Source organism: Mesitornis unicolor, unplaced genomic scaffold (genome assembly GCF_000695765.1).
Source record: "Mesitornis unicolor isolate BGI_N332 unplaced genomic scaffold, ASM69576v1 scaffold6600, whole genome shotgun sequence".
In the NCBI taxonomy this organism is placed as follows: Eukaryota; Metazoa; Chordata; class Aves; order Mesitornithiformes; family Mesitornithidae; genus Mesitornis; species Mesitornis unicolor.
Window position 1 is genome coordinate 18,320 of NW_010157628.1, and position 19,536 is coordinate 37,855.

The window sequence follows — 19,536 nt, forward strand, 5'->3', positions numbered from 1 at the left end:
GATGGGGGATAGAACAAGGGGAAATGGCACCAAGCTGTGCCAAGGGAGGTTCAGGTTAGAGCTAAGGAGGAAGTTCTTTACTGAGAGGGTCGTCAGAAGCTGGACCAGGCTGCCCAGGGAGGTGGTGGAGTCACCATCCCTGGATGTGTTTAAAGAGCGGGTAGACGAGGTACTTAGGGATATGGTTTAGGGGGTAGACAGGAGCGGTTGGATGTGATGATCTCAGAGGGCTTTTCCAACCAAGCGATTCTGTGATTCTGTGCTTCTTTTTCTATCTGTCACATGATACTAACGATGCTAAGTCATGCTGCTATCAGACTTCTCCCACTAGAGCCCAAGAAACTTTCTTCTAGAGAAACTGTGGTCCAGCTGTGGTTCACAGCACTGCTGAGAATCTGGTGCATCGGCCAGTTAGTACGTGAAGCTTTCTTTAGAATATTGCTGATTTTGCCGGCTTGTAGTGAGAACATTGAGATGAGGAAAGATGTTTTGTGGTGGTACGGTAACTTAGACCTTGTGGGGAGTGTGGCCAGTCTGATACAAAGATTCATTTCTCATTTTAAGTGTAAATTGGAACAAACTGCTGGGTCAGCCAACAGTCGAAAGCTCGTTATACAGTGGATGTCATTATTATTTCTTGTCTTTTTGAAATTACAGATACTTTGGATGAGTACTTTGAGTATGAAGCTGAGGAGTTCCTGGTCTCCTTGGCCTTGCTGATCACCGAAGGTCGAACACCTGAGTATTCGATCAAGGGCAGAACAGAGGGCTTTCATTGCCCGCCGGCACAATCAAGTCAGCCGCCAACAACTAAGCATGAATGCAGCGACAAACTGGCTCAGGTATAAGGGTTCCCGCTGCGTTTTAAGTCTGCGCCCTTGCTCCCATGATTAAAGTCAGCTGAGAACCCCACGGTAGCTTCACAGTTAAACATGAGTAACAATTGCTTTCTGTCAGTCCCGCATTTCAACGAGTATGTAATTCAGTATCTTACTAATAATAGATCTGTCCTTAAAATGAGACATCATTAAGCCTTTTATCCTTGAACATGAAATTCTGCACGACTACCTGCATGCGGTACCTATTTGAGTCTTTATTATGCAAATGGCGAGTGCTATACTTAGCTTTCTTGGTCTGTAGGCTTTTCTTTATTTCCCTTGAGAAGACAGAGGCTGACTTGCCCAACTTTTTGTTTTTCCAGATGCTCTCGAAAAGTTAGCGATCCACAAAACACAAGCACGTTGACTCTAGCTAGTCTGTTTTGGAGTAAGGTTGGAGCATCCCATCTCAAGTAAAAGTTCCTCGGTACTGTGTGAATTTTAAGTTATTATTCACACAGAAGTGAGCCTGCTCCAAGGCTCGGAATTTATAAAGTTACAGCTTGAGTGTGTCTGTCCAAGAGGATGTTTTATGGAGAGAGAAGCACAACACAGCACAGTGTAGTTGCTGGGGAGATAAATGTTTATGAGCTCTTTTCATTTTCTTCAGAAGTTGCTCAAATGGCAGCCATAAAGGATTTGTTAATTATTTTTCATTTAATAGCTCTGGAATCTTATCTCCGATTTGGTGCAACCCAGTGTACAGAACTTGACCCTTACCCTTCTCGAGTACTTTGGAACATGGTTTTGAAGCAGATTTTAATCTGGCTCGTACTTTTATGGCTTGCATACGTTGACGTTTTTTCTTGCCCTCAGTGTCGTCAAGCCAGGCGAACCAGATCTGAGGTTATGCTACTGTGGAAGAACAATATTCCAATCATGGTTGAAGTGATGCTGCTTCCAGACTGTTGCTATAGCGATGAAGGGCCCACCACTGAGGGGAATGATTTAAATGATCCCGCAATCAAACAAGACGCGTTGCTGTTAGAAAGGTGGATTTTGGAGCCAGTTCCTCGACAGTAAGTTGGGTATTAGGATTAGCTTTGATAGTTGCAACAATCTTGTCATAATTCAAGTCCTTAAAGTAATCAGTGGTTTTGAACTGGCCCTTTGCCATGAGGCCTGGTCTAAGAAAAGCCCTATTTACCGGTGAAATGTAAGCATCTTTTAATCGTAGTCTTCCTGTACTCAAACTTTCTGCAGTGCACACTGTGCAGTGCAGAGCGTGAAATGCCCATAGCTGAAAATTACCATTTTTATACATTATTTTTATGTGAAATTGTATAAATAATTATGTGGATAAAAACAAATCGGGCTCTGTAATCTTCAAAATCTCTGAGGATTTTCTTTGTTTGGCTTGATTCAGCTGTTTCTGAATGAAGACCTGAAGATGTTCTAGTTCTAATAGTTCTCTTTGTGTAGCCTTACCAACATCCGTGTGTTTCTCTTAATGCATTTTAGGAGCGGAGATCGATTTATTGAAGAGAAGACCCTTTTACTGGCTGTTCGCTCTTTTGTTTTCTTCTCTCAGCTAAGTGCGTGGCTGAGTGTTTCACATGGTGCTGTTCCCCGAAACATTCTGTACAGGTGAGTCTGGGATGGGAAAACACTTGCTTGCTGTTCGCAGGTTGTTGCAACTTGTCTTAAAACCATTCTTCCCTCCTGTTTTCTTGTTTGCTTTCAGAAGGTGCCATGTTGTTGGCCAAGTACTTTGGCAGTTGTATAGGATTCGTATACTTCGCAAAATACAGCAGTTGCTGGTGCCTCTAGTGCTTTTTCTTAGATATTTGTGTTACTAAGATAATTAAAGACTCTTCACTTAGCTATTTCTGTACTGTTTCAGGGTGAGTGCTGCAGATGTGGACTTGCAGTGGACGTTTTCCCAGACGCCAACTGAGCATGTCTTTCCTGTTCCTAATGTTTCTCACAACGTGGCCTTGAGAGTCAGCGTCCAGTCCTTGCCCAGACAATCGAACTACCCAGTTTTAACCTGTAGTATTCACACCAACCTCAGCTTTTATGAAAAGCGAATGCAAGACCGTAAGTTACATCAGCACAGCGATTCCAGTGCGGCACAGCAATGCAGTACCTCCAGTCCGCAGCGCTTCTGTGGGAAACAGACGTTCACGATGACACCTGAAAGCCTACTTAATGGAAAAAAGACCCCCGAATTTACTACATCTCTCAGAAATTTGAAACTATATCCATCTACTGGACTTGGATCTGACTTTGGGGCATCGCAGTCTAAAGTTCAGTGCTATAACGCTACGACAGACAGTAAGACACAACCTCATGAAACACCTGTCAGAACTTTGAAATCCTTTTCTCTAGTTGATTCCCGTGTTTTGAATAGTCATTGCTCTCATCAGCCCACAGGAGAAACCAATCCTTTGATAGGCTCTTTACTTCAAGAGCGACAAGAAGTCATTGCAAGGATTGCTCAGCACTTGATTCACTGTGATCCAGCTACTTCACCAGTTGTTGCTGGCCGTCCATTCAACATACGTGAAACCAGCTCAGCTACGCCGAAAGCTTTTCGGAGTACTTACGAAGATGAAAACCTGCCAAGGAAAGGCAAGGAAACCTCCCCTATTTCTGTCGCTAACTTAGATAATGCAATACAAGAAGACGGTGGCGAAGGCAAAACTAAAGCAATACCAGAGATCCCACTGCTCGATGCCCGTGTTCCAGTGAACCACTGTGGCCGTCACTCAGCAGGAGAGAGCAATCCCCTGATCGATTCTCTGCTCCAGGAGCGGCAGGAGGTGATAGCAAGGATTGCCCAACACTTGATTCATTGTGATCCAGCTACTTCTCATGTTCCTGGACGTCCATTCAAAGTGCATGAGACTGGCCCAGTTACTTCAAAAATTTTCCGAAGTACATATGAAGATGAAAACTTGCTGAAGAAAGGCAAGGAACCGTCTTCTGTTTCTTTTCCTAAACCTGATTTTTCTTTGTTAGAAGACAGCGGTAAATCAAGGACGAAGACACCCGATACTCCTATCAATACTTCTAGGTTTGATGGAGAATTGAAGGCTACTCTGAAACTCCAAGCAAGAAGAAAATTGGTTTTGGGAAAGCCCAGTGAAGCTGTCCGAAATGCATTTCATCAGACTTCAAATAAAACTCATGCATTGACTAACACTCACACGTCATCATCATCATGTATTAAAGAAAATAAATCAGAATCCCCAGAGAAATTGGAAACTGTTCATTCTGGTACCGCACAGAAAGACCAGATAACCAATAGAATTAAACAGTGTTCAAATTTCGGCAGCGTTGCTGAACAGATTTGCACAAATAAACTTAAAGAAAGAACAGTTGTTAGTGAGAGCAACGGCACGGACAGTTTTAACAATTTACAGATAGATAAATGCAGAACGCTTGAAGGTACAAAAAAAGCAACTGTGATGCAGGTATCTGACTCTTTGCACAAAAACGAGCTCAAGTGTTTAGGTAAAGACTCAAAAACCCCAAATATTTATGAGCAAAATACTCAGCTTGTTAGTATTGAAAATTATTTAAATAAAGACCATGACAGTTTCAAAAACAAAACAAAACAAGATAAACCGAAAGCTGCACATGATGAGAATGAAGACCCAACAGGCCTTGATTTCCAAAGCACTTCTCAGAGGAAACCTACAGAAGACGGTGTAGTTAAGTGTGAGCGGCTGAAGAACCCAGATGTACAGGTAAATACATAGAGGAAAAGATAACTTCTGTAGCTGCTCTTAGATAGCTTGTACCCTGTATCTGCTAAGGACCAATATGGAGAGGGATTTAAGTAGGAAGCAGCGTGCTGCTGTTGTCTGGGTCTGAGGTAATGTTTGGCTGGTGGTGCCTCCCCCATACCTTCTTAATTATAACTTTAACATTAAGAACGTTGTCTTATTCTGCTCATGGTGATAGCATTACGGATGACAGTTTCCACAGGCAGTTAGGAGTTAGGCATCCTGTCTTTTTATAAATATACCAGTGTCTGAATATGGGATGTGGTCTTTAGAGAGCAGTCTGTGTGATTACAGATTGAGTCAAGGCGAACTTATGCTGAATATTTATTTCATAATATGATAAAGGTGATGCAGATCCACCTGGTTCAGAAGTCTTCTCCATTACAGCAAGCACAATATTACCATGATAGGCCATTGAAATGTCCCATTGATATCTTGAGTGCATTTGTTTTGCTGACAGAAACCACCGCCCCTAAAACACACAAATATATGGCAGAAACATCATTTTCGATCCTTGGATGGAACTTCAACCAAGGCTTTTCATCCTAGAACTGGATTGCCTCTGCTTTCAAGTCCTGTGAGTTACTGTTGAATTTGTAACTTACCTTTTAAATGAGAAATGAAGTGGGGTTGTTTTTTTTCTTTTAATATCTGTGTATGGTAGAAAATGTGACAGATTCTCCAGGTGAAGCGTGTGTGTTTACTTGGAGTGTCAGAATGAATACTCTCACAAGTGGAAATTTAAGAGTTAACGCTCAAATGAAGTTGAAAAATAATTCTGGAAAAGAAAATATTAAAGAGGTAGTCACTGAGATCCCATCAAAATTAACAAAAGGTGACATTTGAAAAATCTGTGGCAAAAAATTGCTTCGGTGCTATTTTAGAGCACAAAAGAAAGTATTCTCAAGACGAGTGTTTTAAGTGTAAGCTAAGATGTTTTGTCATGTAAGAGTTTTTGTGTGAGTTATTAATACCTGATTGCCTATTATTCCAGAGCTTTTGTTTCTGTGAGCAGTTTGTACTGTGTGTTCTTCAGCAGTCAGATGTCATCCAGTGACTAAGTGATAACAAAGCCGCTGTGCTAAGACACACGGACACTGGGGAAGTGTTACAGTTCTTGGTGGGAGTTTTAAAGAAAAAGGCAGTCCCAAGTAAAGCCATAGAAGTACTGATGCTCTGTAATCAACGCTTGATACGTTTTATCCTTCAGTGCTTGTAAAGGCTGACATATTTTCAGGGAACTTGGATGGAAATTGTTACAGCCTTTAGGTTAGAGCTAAGGAGGAAGTTCTTTACTGAGAGGGTCGTCAGAAGCTGGACCAGGCTGCCCAGGGAGGTGGTGGAGTCACCATCCCTGGATGTGTTTAAAGAGCGGGTAGACGAGGTACTTAAGGATATGGTTTAGGGGGTAGACAGGAGCGGTTGGACGTGATGATCTCAGAGGGCTTTTCCAACCGAGTGATTCTATGATTCTGTGTGTGACAGCCTGTTTAGTAACAGTTCCAAAGAGACCTCAGCCTCTTGACTCTTTATCTAAGTACTTCCTGTTAATCAGGATTTACAGTCTTGTCACTAATGATTTTAGCATTTTTTTTTCACTAAGTTTAAAATACATAGGAATTACTCTCTTCTGCTCTGTTCTTATAATTTTGTAATGTCATGAAAATTCTCGGCAAATTTGTGCTTACTTGGCAAAATGGTCCTTTCTAAAGTTTTCAAACTAACATCTTCTTTCCCTCTTGAGGTTCCTCAAAGGAAAACACAGTCTGGTTGCTTTGATCTGGATTCATCACTGCTGCAGTTGAAGTGTCTGTCTGCAAGAAGGTATATTTTATTTACCAGAAACTTCAGGAATTTTGGGGGAGACGTAATGTATGTACACACCTGTATGCAACAACAAAACATGTTAGCAAAGACAAAAAAATGGGGTGCCTTTCAAAAGGATCCTTGTTTTGAAATAAGGTCTGGCAGCCAAGGTGGCCCAGCGGGTTTCCAGGTTAGTGTGGCTCTGGGACATAACCATGTACAGGAGCTGCTGCTGGGATGAACTCTGTCCTGTGCAAGGGTAGGTGTGTTGTAAAATAAACTTGAATTTCAAATAGAAAAGACGGTAATTGTTGATTCTTCTTGAAATCAATGTTGGTTTTGTGTTATGTTTTGTTCTCAGTGTTGAATGGGTTAAAGATTTTGCTTTAACTTGTTCAGAGAACTTAACTTTTAAAAAAGGACTGACCATGACCTTTTATTCATTAATAGATGTGACATAAACAGCTCTTAGTGTGGTATTTTGATGTTGGAAACCTCCAGATATGAGACAAAAATATATGCATACAAGGAACAATAATCTGATACTTTGGCTCCTGCTAATGGAGTTAATGAACAGCCTAACTTTTCATTGTCTTTATCCCCTGTAATGTAAAACTTGTGGAAGTATTTTTTCAGTTAAGTAGAAAATGTTTTGCTCAAGTATTACCAGGTAATGTTCAACTGTTACTTCTTTAGGACAACATGTTGTGATACAAGAAGTACTTGATTCTTTCTAGAGCTGTTTATACCCAGAAGACAAAAGCAAATGTGTTTATCCTTTGTATTTATTCCATCTTTTTTGTTGTTTTAATAGCCCACAGCAATGTATAAACAGAGACAGGGATCCGGAGAGCCATGGGAAACCATTCCTAAGTTCTAGTGCTCCACCAGTAACAAGTCTGAGCCTTCTGGGAAACTTTGAGGTATTGCCTATTCTCTAGAATTGGTGTGGTATTTTTAGTACTCTTCTGTACTGCTTTTAAAAGTGCATTACTGTGAATAATTCCAGCCTGGTTACAATGTAAAAGTTCCATAATTAAATTGAATAAAAGTTGTTTTAATGTTTTAGCTGTGAAGGCACATATTTCACACCCCAGACATCTTCTGTCTCAGAAATCCAGATACAATTAGTTGCTTCTTTTTATTTTCCACTATGGTCAAGTTTGGAGGTGCTCTGTTGACTTAAGTGAGATTTAACAACCTGTAATTGTTTATAATGACTATAGCTAGAAGAAAGGATTTACATTTTCACTCCTGAAGTCTACAGAAGCTGTGTTAAATCAGTGTAGCAGACAAAACGTCTTTGAAGTGTAGCTTCCAGCTCTTCACTGCATCTAGCATATCAAGTATCAACAACTAATAGCCAGGACGTTATTGAGTTGTATCAGGCTCCATATTTGTGAAATATGGAGTGAATATGTTGAGGAAAGTTATAGATTGTAGCTTTTTTTTCAGGTAGTATATGTCAAGGAAAATCATGCAGAGATCCTGCTGCAGTAAAATTCCTTGTGAGCTTTTGCACCAGGTTCAGTAGGATGAAGACTGGATTTGGTGATGGCTTTCTCTTAGACCGCTGTCATCTTGCTGAATGTTCTGCTGTTCATCGTAACTTTTGCCTCAGTGTTGATTTGTAGCAGGTTACCTTACAGACGACCCAAGTCCTCATATAAACTTGTTTCCTCGTTTGCTGCTTAGTTTTGCTGTACTTTATTGGAGACATTCCCAACCTAAGCTGTATGTGTTTTGTTTTTCAGGAATCTGTCCTGAATTTTCGCTTAGACCCGCTCGGTGTCGTGGAGGGTTTCACAGCAGAAGTGGGAGCAAGCGGAGTCTTTTGTCCCACGCACATGACTCTGCCAGTTGAAGTGTCATTCTACAGCGTTTCAGATGATAATGCACCCTCTCCTTACATGGTAAGTGTGTGGTTGGGTTTATTTTAAATAAATTCTGTTAGCTGGAGGTGAAGAACAAGAGCTCGGTGAGTAGAGGGTTCAGGAAGTGGGGATTTGCAGGGACCTGGGTTATTTTCAACTGCTATGATATAGTTCTCCTGTCCCTTCTTCCTTTCCCTGACTAGTGCTTTTCCTCCCATTACTCTACCCCACCATCCAACTGTTCTCGTCTTGGGATATTGAATGTATTTGTCTCCCTCCACACTGGAGCGATCAACCTGCACCATCTCTTTTTAGCCATCTAACTTAAAATAGGCAGTGAGGCAATAGCTGGGCTTAATGGGATACATTTTGTTGTCCCAACAAGCAGCTGCCCTGAGCAACTGACTACTCTGCCGGCAAGTGGCTTAGGTTCAGGCCAAGGTACAAGTGCAGATGGAGACCTTAGACTCAATTTAATCAGCACTTTCAAGCAAATGTTGTCTGAGCTAGCGTGACACACAGCACTCTCACAAGCTGCACGGTTTGCTGATGTCCACACCAACACGGTATTTGTGTCCTCAGTATCTGTGTGTGAATACTTTTCAAGATTTCTACAATGCCAGCACAGTTTTGGATGTCTAAAATTGGTTCCTTGTAAAAAGCAAAAGATGTCTTGTGTGTGAGCATTGAATCAGACAGCTCGATTTGTTCTGAATGCCTGTTATGGACCCTCAGTGTTATCTGGGTGACTGATCTCATTTTAGAGGTTTTCACATGCGTATGTCTGTCTAAAATATGGTATATAATCTAAACAGGTAAAGCACTGAACATCTGACTAACCCGATATTTAGATTTTAAATTCGTAGCACTTGCAGTGTTTCTGACCTTTTGGTTTTAAAAGTATTCAGAAAATGAAATGGCTTTGCAAGTTAAGGTCAAGTAATAGAGTTTAAACTTGTCTATGTCTTCTCTTAACCACTCCAAAGAAGTATCTATTATTTTGCTTTCATTTTTCTGGATAGTTTCATGTCATTTTCCAGGAGGTGAAGGAATTCTGATGTGCCTCAAATGGTTAAAGTAGCATCGCTTATTTTCCTAGCTGGGTTTCATTGTTTCAGGCTTTTCCACATGCTCTAAACATGCTATTATGGCTGAGTCTCCTAGGATTAATACAACGTTTGTATAGTGCCTCTATCATCAGAAACATTTTCTGCTTGTATAGCCAGTTTCTCTGCTCTGGGGTCCTTTTTTTGTTGTTTGTTTGGGGTTTTTGTTCTTCTTTTTAGGTGCAGTGCAGTGGGGTACAATAGTTGTGCACCGCAGGTTAACCAAACGTGCTTAGGGCAGTCCCCTCAGGGTGGCCTCAGCAGTGTCACAGTGCATTGTGTGGGACACTTTGGTTGCTCTGTGGTCACAGCTGGTACACAAGCAGATGACATCGTGGCTAAAGTTTGGATTAGAATGGAAGATTAAGTGCATCTGCTGCCTTTGAAAAGCAGAAGTCAGTACTGTGAGATTTGCAGTATTGGTGCGATTGTAGGTGATATAAAAATGGAAAAGAGGAGATATTTTTTTTAACCATTTTAACTTACAAGCTGTTTTGAAAAGAAAGCTCTATGTTGCCATAGCTCTCTGACTGCTGGCTTGAAGATGTGGAAACTTGGATCTTGTTTCAAGAGGAGAATGTACCCCTTATTGCACAGCTTTTAATGATCACAGAATCACAGAGTATGAGGAGTTGGAAGGGACCTGGAAAGCTCCCCCAGCCCAACTTCTGCCAGAGCAGGATCACCACAGCAGTCACACAGGAACACGGCCAGGGCTTTGGGTGTCTGCAGACAAGGAGACTCCACAACCTCTCTGGGCAGCCTGGGCCATGCTCCATAACCCTCACACTCACAAAGTTTGGCCTCATCTTCAGATTGAACCTCCTGTGCTCCAGCTTGGGACCACTGCCCCTTGTCCTGGCATTGGCCATCCCAGAGCAGAGCCTGGCTCCTTCCTCCTGACACTGCCCTTTCCAAATGGATCCCCCGGAATGAGGGCACCCCTCAGGCTCCTCTGCTCCAAGCTCCAGAGCCCCAGCTCCCTCAGCCGCTCCTCAGCAGGAGATGCTCCACTCCCTCCAGCATCTTTGTGGCCCTGCTGGACTCTTTCAAGCAGTTCCTGTCCTTCTGGAGCTGAGGGCCCAGCACTGGACACAAGATTGCAGCTGTGGTGTGAGCAGGGCAGAGCAGAGGGGCAGGAGAACCTCTCTGCCCTACAACCACCCCTTCTCATCCACCCCAGGATGGCGTTGGCCTTCTTGGCCACAAATGATGTGCCAAAGTACCTTTAAGGCCCCTGCTGTTGATTTTTAACTGCATCTTAAATGCATTGCCTTCTCTATTTTTAGTTTCTGTACATTACTGGTTGTTTTCTGAATGAATATCTTGCTGTAAACTAATTGTGTGTCTTTTTTGTGTTGTTTTTTTTTCCTTTCTAGGGTGTAATTACTTTAGAGTCCCTTGGTAAAAGGGGTTATCGGGTACCGCCTTCAGGAACAATACAAGTGGTATGTACTCAGCAGATAGGGTGTCTTGAAACCACTGATATCAAGAAAGTCATGCAGAGGAGATGAGGTTATTGGAAGTGAGCATGAAGCTAGCAGTGGAAGTGTGCATCTCTGTAGGTACTGTAGATATTCGAAGTAGAAATCGCTGTGAATTTGTGGGACAAAAAAGACTGAACTTTCAAACCCATCTGTGCTATGAAGAGACTTAATTTCAGTTGCTGTGGCTTTGGTGAAGTAATGCAGAAGTAATTAGGCCACGGTCCAAATTCTATAATCCGAAAGGGATTAAGATTAAATACTCAGTTGTATCTAAATGTTGTAGCATTTTAACACCACCCATTTTTTGTAATAATATTGGGAAGTAAATCAGAGTCATTGCTTAGAACCAGTGATCTTTTTCTTTTAAGAACCCAGTCCAGGTTGAAAAGCAGAGCCCACCGCTGTGCTTCCTGTGAGTGTATTTTGTCTAGAAAAAATCTGACCGGCGAAATACAAAAAGAGGGATGCAGATGAGAAAATAGTAGTCATATGCCAGGGTTTCATTCAGATGAGGTTGAATTCAGTATTATATTTCAAAATGGGAATTGCTAGTAGCTGAAGTATTGAAAGCCAGAAAAACTGCACAGTGTTTTTACAGAAACATTTCTGTGTGATGCTAAAAAACCACAGTGACTGTTTTGGCAGGTGGAGTTCGTTTTGTTTTAAATGTGTCATCTCTAAAGAGTGTTTTATGGAACTATTTGTCTTTTCAGACCTTATTTAACCCTAACAAAACTGTGGTGAAGATGTTTGTGGTGATCTATGACTTGAGAGAAATGCCAGCCAATCATCAGACATTCCTACGGCAAAGAACCTTTTCCGTTCCTGTGAGACGAGAAATCAAGAGAACTGTCAATAAAGAAAACGGTCACCAGTCTGAAGAGAGGCTGCTACGCTACCTCATACATCTGAGGTGAGCTCCTCGGTGTTATCAAAAAAACCCAAGCCAACCCAAAAAAATTACCCCAAACCAAAATGATAAAAAACCAAGTACCTGCCAAAATTGGTTTCATTATTTCTTTTCTCTCCAGCCTTTCTGTGTACAGGCTTCTTTGGAAAAATAAAGAATGCTTTTTTAACTCGGGCTTTAAGTTAGACCGTAGAGGAAGAGGAGTTAATAAAGAATTTGGATTCGGTTTGGGAGAAACGAAGTTAAAATAGAAAGCTCTTTCTTGGCATTGAAATATTTTGCATAGCCTTGTAAAGCTTAATTCTCTCTTTAGCAAGAGATATTTTGCATAGCCTTGTAAAGTTTATTTCTCTCTTTAGCAAGAGAGATTTCGTTCTGGCTGGATCAATGTACTTTTTTTGAGGTTACATGAAAGAGTGAGTGTGGATGTTACACGGGGAAAAGCCAAAACTAAGCATCAATGCGGAGAAGGTTCCCAGTGCCTCTTTGCCAGAGCAGCTTGTAATGTAAAACGCCTTCTGGGTTACTCCAAATAATACGGTGTTTAGTGGTAAAATCGTAAACACCTGTTTAATGACGCAATACTGCTGATAATGCCTTTCGCTTTATAAAATATTCACACAATCTTCCTTAAATGATTTACAAAGCAGTGCCTGAAACCAGATACCGTGCTGTTGCTCTTGGGATGTTCTGGAGACTGCAGCTCGAAACAAAGGAGGAACGATTGATGTGCTCTGTCCTCCTGCAGTCTGCAGGCTTCTGCCTGCATTATTGTAAACAAGCTTTTACAATACATGCAGACCCAATGCTTTCATTGCAGCACTTGGAAACACAGCAGTGGCTGACGTTCTGAAGCAAGCAAGCAGAAGAAAATAAAATCTCTTGCAGTTTTCTCTTTAACTTCTTGTGGAATTACTTCTGGTACATATTATTTTCCCTGCTTAGTGGCATTGATTTCTACCCAGCAGACCTTTGAAACGCAACTTTGTCTAGGGCAGTGATTCCAGGCCAAGCTTTCCCGTTAAATGGAAGTTGACAGTCATAAAAAAAATGCGTGTCCGTTTACTGGAGTGTGAAAATAGCATCGCGATGAGGCTGTTGAGCTGTGTTTTCATTCTGAATTTTAGCCTGGATTGAAATTCATCCTCTCGGGCCACAGTAGCTCGCCATGTCTAACTAACCACCTTCTAAACGTTTGCTTCTGGGGTAAGTTCTGAAAAAGAGTGCGTAGCCCAAATAAAAGACTCCATTCACTTGTAATGTTGACCTAACTGGTGCAGAGGAACTGGGGACAGAGGTGGGCAGAGATTTGTGCCCAGTTGGGTCTGGTGTAGAGGCACGAAGAGTACCAGACTTGTGTCCTCTTTCAGTTCTAATGTAGTTTGTAAATTGGTTGTAGGCAGTCCCAATAATTTCATCTATTTGAAGGCAAACCTGCTTCTTTCTCTGTCATCTTTTAGAGCTAAAGGTCTTTCATGAGCTTCCTGTTTCTGATACCTGCTGAGAGACAGAAATGTAGCAGTTCTGATGCTTCTAGTTTTGAAATACCAGCACAATTTAGCTCAGCTTTCAGACCTCTGGTAGGGATCAACTTACAGATTTATAATGTGTAATTTGAAATGCATCCATTTCTGGCTGGAAAAACAAACTGATAATTATGATGTTTAGCTGCTTGCTTTGGAAAGTGAATACCTGCAGAGTATGCCAGAAGTCTTTTTTTTTTGCTTCAGAGAACCCGAACAGCAGGTCCTTTCTCATAAGGGAAGAAATGCAAAACTCCTTGAAATATTACAGCGGTTTGTCTTGTGTTTGTTATACCAAGTATAATTTTTTTACACAAGACTCAGTTGTCAATCTGGCAGCTTTCTTTACTAACGATGGGTTTTAATTGAGAGCTGAAAAAGTCATAGCAGTTATAATTCCTGTGTAAGTTGGCTTTCAAACTTCATTTTTTAAAGCAGCAATATTTCCTCAAACTCGTTTTATAGGAGACATATATGAACCTTAAAAAAATTGCACTATTAAGATTTCTTTTGTTGTTTCTCAAATTGGCTTAGAACAGCCTTTCAGTTTTAGGTGTTTGTTTTCAACAACTACTGCATCTTAAGCTTACACGTTGAAATTTCGCTCAGAAAAACAAATGAAGTCACCACCAGCAAGCAGCATTGTGGCCACATCTGTTTGCGAGGCCTTAATCACAGTTGTCAGCACTCGCATTATGAAAGCTGCCTTTCAAGTGGTAATTCAGCAAAAACGCTTGCATAGGTCTGGAACTTAACATTGGCGGCCAGATATTCCACAGCATACTTTAAAAGTGTCAGATTTATTGTGTATGCAGCTTCTGCGTGCAGTTTTGTGTGTTTGAGATGCTGCTCAATATGCCATCAGACTGTGTTTGTACCCACAGCCACAGATACACAAAGTAGCTTGTACGGACAGCAGAGCTTTATTCGTTATAAGAAAATCAAGAGTTGCACCTGCAGTGGAAGTGGCTTCTTGAAGATACTTGATGGATAAACTTTTTGTTGCATGTGAAGCAATGATTTTTGTGTTGCAGTTAAATGTACATGAGCATAACAGCTGTGAGCGCAGCTCTGCTCACACCTCATTTCTGCCCCTCGCTGTGAGGGTGGTGACCATCCCCTGATTTCTGGGTCACGTTCTGGCACCCCTATAAAAGGCAATTAAACAGTTAACCTTCCTACAGCTCAGCAGTTTTCAACTTTTCAAGCTCGGTCAACAGCTTTAGCTACTGACAGGTTGCCTTTTAATTGCATGGGACAGAATTGTTGTTACTTAGCAGCTAAGCAGGGGTTACTGGACGCTAAGTGGAGGGTGAGGTTTAACTGGTTGTTATAAGGAGTGATTCCTCAAGAGGTTGAGAAACTTATTTTTACAATATTTTCATAGCGTGGCATATGATACCTTTACTGGTGAGAGCTGAAGAGACATGCCATTACTGATTTAATGGTTGATTTTTGATCTTTCTGATCTAGAAATTTGTATCCTTGTCCTAATACCTTTAGTAACAGATTTTATAGGTTGTGTTGCATAGTCTTTTCCACTTGCAAAACACGTCTTGTTACATATGTTTGTGTTCATCCTGCTGGATCTTGTTTCTGTGGCTTACTCTTCTTGGGATTTTGATTGCCTGTAAAATAAATATGTGGGGGGTTTATGCTTGTACTTGTCATTTCTTCAGTAATGTGTATCTCTTTCTTTTCTCTGCCAGACTTTCTAGCTCGTCTGATATTTGTGTTTAAGCCTTCCTGCATTTGTCTATTGATGCTGTTCCTAGGACACCATCTGTCAGAGACCTCTGCTGTGTTGTTATTGATTCCTTTACACAGATCTACTGGAGCTGCCACAGCTCTGGAGCCAGTTCCATGCTGGCCACTCCATCACCACCCTGCAAGGGTTTATGTAATGGTTGTGTCTTGATTATTGCAATGTGTTTGCATGTGTGAAAAGCAACGTTTCTAAATCCCAATTACTATGGTAAACATTTCTCAAAGAAGAAAATTAGGTGATGGAAGCAAAGATGAAAAGAATTCCCCAAACTCTGTTGCTGTCCCTCACTCATTCATCCTCCTTCAATCTTTGAAATGTCACGTTCAGAAAAGACGTGTTACAGGGAAGCTCTATTTACTGGGCAAAGGGAGTCTTGCAGGATTATAACGAACAGAAAGTTTAAAAATAGACCTTGCTAATTATTTTCTGATAGATCCATGTGTAAAATGGGAATTGAGCTCTACTTTTATGATGGTGCTTTGATATCTAGATCTATCTATTCTATATGAATTAACCTCAGTCGTACTTCTGCTGCTAAAGATCTTCAAATCATTTTTTTCATTTTGAAATGTCTTATGAGTTTCATGCTGCATTAACTGTTCATGGCGTTCAGTTTGTCCCTTGCTGCTTCCACTCCTCCTTCTTGTGCTCTCCTCCAGGGTCTTCTCTTAAGATAGAATCTTCTCCCCTTTGCCTACCAGGTAAAGGGCTTTCACACTGACACCTCTGAGCAAATAGTGATGGATGGGAGCTCTGTGGGAGCCATAGAACCCCACCACATTTCATGCCCTTGACAGCTGTATCTAGGAGAGCAGAATTTTCCTTTGTCTGGCTGTGGGGGTGACTACAGCCTGTTCTGCATCACTTGTCTGAACAAAACAGAGGCACAGAATCCATTTCTCCAACCTGCCTGCCCCAGACAATGAAACCCTGATGGATCTTCTATAGTTGTGTCTTTCTCCTACCTCTCAGAATTTGTCTGATTATGGCTAGCTTTATTCTAGAGATACTACTTTTGGTTCAGTGGGGTCAGTGAGTAAATGCTTATTAAAAATCTGTGCAAATCGTAACATGTGATAATACAGCGTGCACTGCTCTCTCAGCATTTGTAATGGTGTTATTTTGTCATTACAATAGCAATAGCTTTTCTGTTCTGTTTGTGTTACAGTAGCAATAGCTTTTCTCTCTTACCATCATGATGGCTATGGCACGGTAAGTTCAGTTGCCACAAGAAATGCTCTTTAGGCTCTCCTGCCTTTCCTGGTCAGGAGAAGGAAGTTAGGAGTTCTGCAGGGTGAAGACCATAGAATGCAGTTCTCTGAAACGCAGCTCTCGTCTCTCCATCTGCAGTTGTTAAATCTCAGGGAAAGTGGAACTGGGACATCTCTGGCAGGTTTGGAGGACCCGAATTAGGCTGTTTAGCCACAGCATCAAAGATAAATGGGCACAGGAATTGGCCACTGCTTCCTTTGGTGATCAAGCCAGTGAACTACAGTCTTTCTGAAACAGCTCTATATTATGTGAAAAGCTTTTTTCTCTCTGCCTGGTAGCTCTGTATTATGTGAAAAGCTTTTTTCTCTCTGCCTGAAGAGATCCCCATACCTACTGCTTCTCAAGTTGGACTTAAATTTGGCATGGGGTATAGAAAGCAGTAGTAATCTTCTTGCTGGTACATTCATAAAGAGAGCAATGAAATCTGCCTGTATGATAGTTAGCAGTGAAGTATGTATTGGATACGTAGATTTGCATTTGTTGATGTTTGAACCTTCCTTTTTGTGTGCTTAGGCCACCCCTTGGGTTTTCACACACAGAATCACAGAATCGCTCGGTTGGAAAAGGCCTCTGAGATCATCACGTCCAACCGTTCCTGTCTACCCCCTAAACCATATCCCTAAGTACCTCGTCTACCCGCTCTTTAAACACATCCAGGGATGGTGACTCCACCACCTCCCTGGGCAGCCTGTTCCAGCTTCTGACGACCCTCTCAGTAAAGAACTTCCTCCTTATCTCTAACCTGAACCTCCCTTGGCACAGCTTGGTGCCGTTTCCCCTTGTTCTATCCCCCATCACCTGGGAGAAGAGACCAGCACCCACCTCTCTCCAGCCTCCCTTGAGGCAGTTGTGGGTGGTGATGAGGTCTCCCTTCAGCCTTTTGGAGCGCTCACTGAAGAACACATTTTGCCTTTCTAGATTGTGGAGAACTTGAATGTTTGATGTACATAACTGGTGATTAGGAACAGAACTTTTAATGCTGAGGGAAACAAAGTAGATTAAAATTTTAGGTTATTCTTTCTTCGTTCATTTTAACTGACTGATTTTGTATGTTCATATTTTTTTAAAGGAATGCATTCAATTTAATAACAGTTTAAGAATAACGATGAATCTTCTGTTTTAGATAATCTATGTATTTGTGTCTTTTCAGGTTCCAGAGTTCTAAATCTGGAAAGATCTACCTCCACAGAGATGTACGGCTCCTGTTCTCTCGGAAATCCATGGAAGTTGATAGTGGCGCTGCGTATGAACTCAAATCGTACACTGAGTCTCCAACAAACCCTCAGTTTTCACCAAGATGCTAGCAAACAATGGCAAACTGAAGTATTTACTGTTGATTACTCCTTACAAACGAAGACCAGTAGAGGTGACAGTATAAAGTGAAGTCTGTAAAGGAATGAAAATAGCGCTCGAGAGAGAGAAGGTTCTGATGTGATCCCGGACCAGTTTTTAAAAGGTTTTTGGAATGAGCTTTGTGTATTCCAAGTAGACTGGAAACATACTTAAATCTAATCTTTTTGTACTGTTTAAAACCACTTCATTGGATGTGTTGCAATAGCAAATTCCCAAGTTAGTTTAGCGTTTACACTTTTTATTTTATTTTTCAGTTATTTAATATTTAATGTTTCATTTAATACTCAAGTGATGTTTGTCTTTAGTGTTCTAATGTAGCATAAATCCTATGTAAAATCATACTATGTATTTTTGGCATTAATATTGAAATCTGAAATATATACAGATGTCTTTAATCTGTGTGATGTTTTAAGTGATATTCATTTAAGGTATTGAAATGGGGACAACAGGTGAATTTCCATAACATTTCATACTATGCAAGCATCCTGCTTTCTTCTTTAATGGTACCCTCTTCCTTTTCTTTTTCTCACACGGAGATTTAATCACACTTGTGACCATGGTTTATTTTACTCACGCATTCGGTTCATTGGTTTGATTCATATTTCGCTCCCTCCATTTCTTTCCTTAAGGGCCATTTGAATTTTGCTTTCTGTTCCTGGTTTTTCTCACATAAAATTCCCACCCTCTCCCATTTGATTGTGTTAAAGGATGTACTGTGCAAGCCAGTTAGTATTTATATCTTAAATACATGCAAAAGCTATGGAACTTGTACTCTTTGGTTTATTTTTAGATAAGGAGGATCTTCATGTAATCCGAAGTATTTTTAATAGGTCAACTCCATTGAGGCCACTAGGTGGCCATGGGAAGTTTTACTAGAAATGCTGCCTTGGGCATATAAATATTTTCCAATAGGTCTGTGTGTTCCTAAAACAAAACAGAGTCAGATAAACAGTTTATGCTAACTGTGAAACTGTGTAACTGAGAGAAATAAAGTTAGAAGCATTTGATTATATTTGAGGTATATATTTAATGATGAAGCTTTACAATGTTTGCTGAAGATCTCGGAGTTTCTCGACTGTCTTACCTTGGTTTATACGTTTTTCTTTACATCACTGTAGGTTTACAGAGTGTCAGTAATATGAAAGGTGACCTTCATATCTGGAAGTATAACATGCTTATCTGATGAAGACTCTGGAGAAAGAATGAAAGTGCATCTTGTATGTTCAGCGCTGCCCTTAGATGAGGGTATCGTGAAATCTCCCCAAGTCTGCCAGGGAAAGTAAAGGAGACCAAACTTTCCAGATGATACTTATCAGCTATCTTGTATATTCAAATGACTGCTGCTACAGACGGGTGAAGCTCAGATATTACTGAGTCTGTTCCCCACTTCAGCAGCGTTTTCTCCTCTGTTACACAAGGTTTTCAAAGGTTAGCTAGAATTTATTTTATAGAGACTTGGGAAAAACTGTACAGAAAGATTGTTTGCAATTTCTATTTGTGTGCCCTGTAAAACGAAGCAAAGGTTTCTTGTGGTAGCAGAAGAGTCAAATACAACTGCAGTTGTACTGTGTACAGAACTAGGATCTAGCCTAGTGTAATGAGAATGTGCCCTCGTTTCTTTCTAGCTACTACTGAGTCATAAGCAAACAGCATGTGAGTACTTGTTTTGTGTCATGGTGCACATCTGCTTGCGTACCTGATGAAAAAAGGGATGAGAAAAGGACACACTTCTAATGAAAAGTCACAATTCACCTGTAGCAGATGAACCTTTTCTTTTGCACTGACAATATGCAATGTTTGTATGTCTGTATCTCGATAACTTGAA

The 19,536-nt window shown here is 41.0% G+C and overlaps 1 protein-coding gene across 2 annotated transcripts; it reads left to right on the top strand.

The window, feature by feature from the left end:
* The first annotated feature begins 661 nt into the window (after nucleotides 1-661).
* Nucleotides 662-18,723, top strand: FAM214A (family with sequence similarity 214, member A). Of its 2 annotated transcripts, none has more exons than XM_010180838.1 (11): nucleotides 662-842; nucleotides 1,695-1,897; nucleotides 2,340-2,465; nucleotides 2,722-4,577; nucleotides 5,080-5,189; nucleotides 6,357-6,436; nucleotides 7,233-7,341; nucleotides 8,173-8,331; nucleotides 10,778-10,846; nucleotides 11,599-11,798; nucleotides 17,509-18,723. In XM_010180838.1, exons 2-11 carry the CDS (start codon nucleotides 1,728-1,730, stop codon nucleotides 17,660-17,662), a joined length of 3,033 nt encoding a protein of 1,010 aa, XP_010179140.1. In that variant the 5' UTR covers nucleotides 662-842; nucleotides 1,695-1,727; the 3' UTR covers nucleotides 17,663-18,723. The 2 variants fall into 2 exon arrangements, with proteins under 2 accessions (XP_010179140.1, XP_010179132.1); XM_010180830.1 differs by having other exon boundaries at nucleotides 2,722-4,573; nucleotides 5,073-5,189.
* Nucleotides 18,724-19,536: the final 813 nt, after the last annotated feature.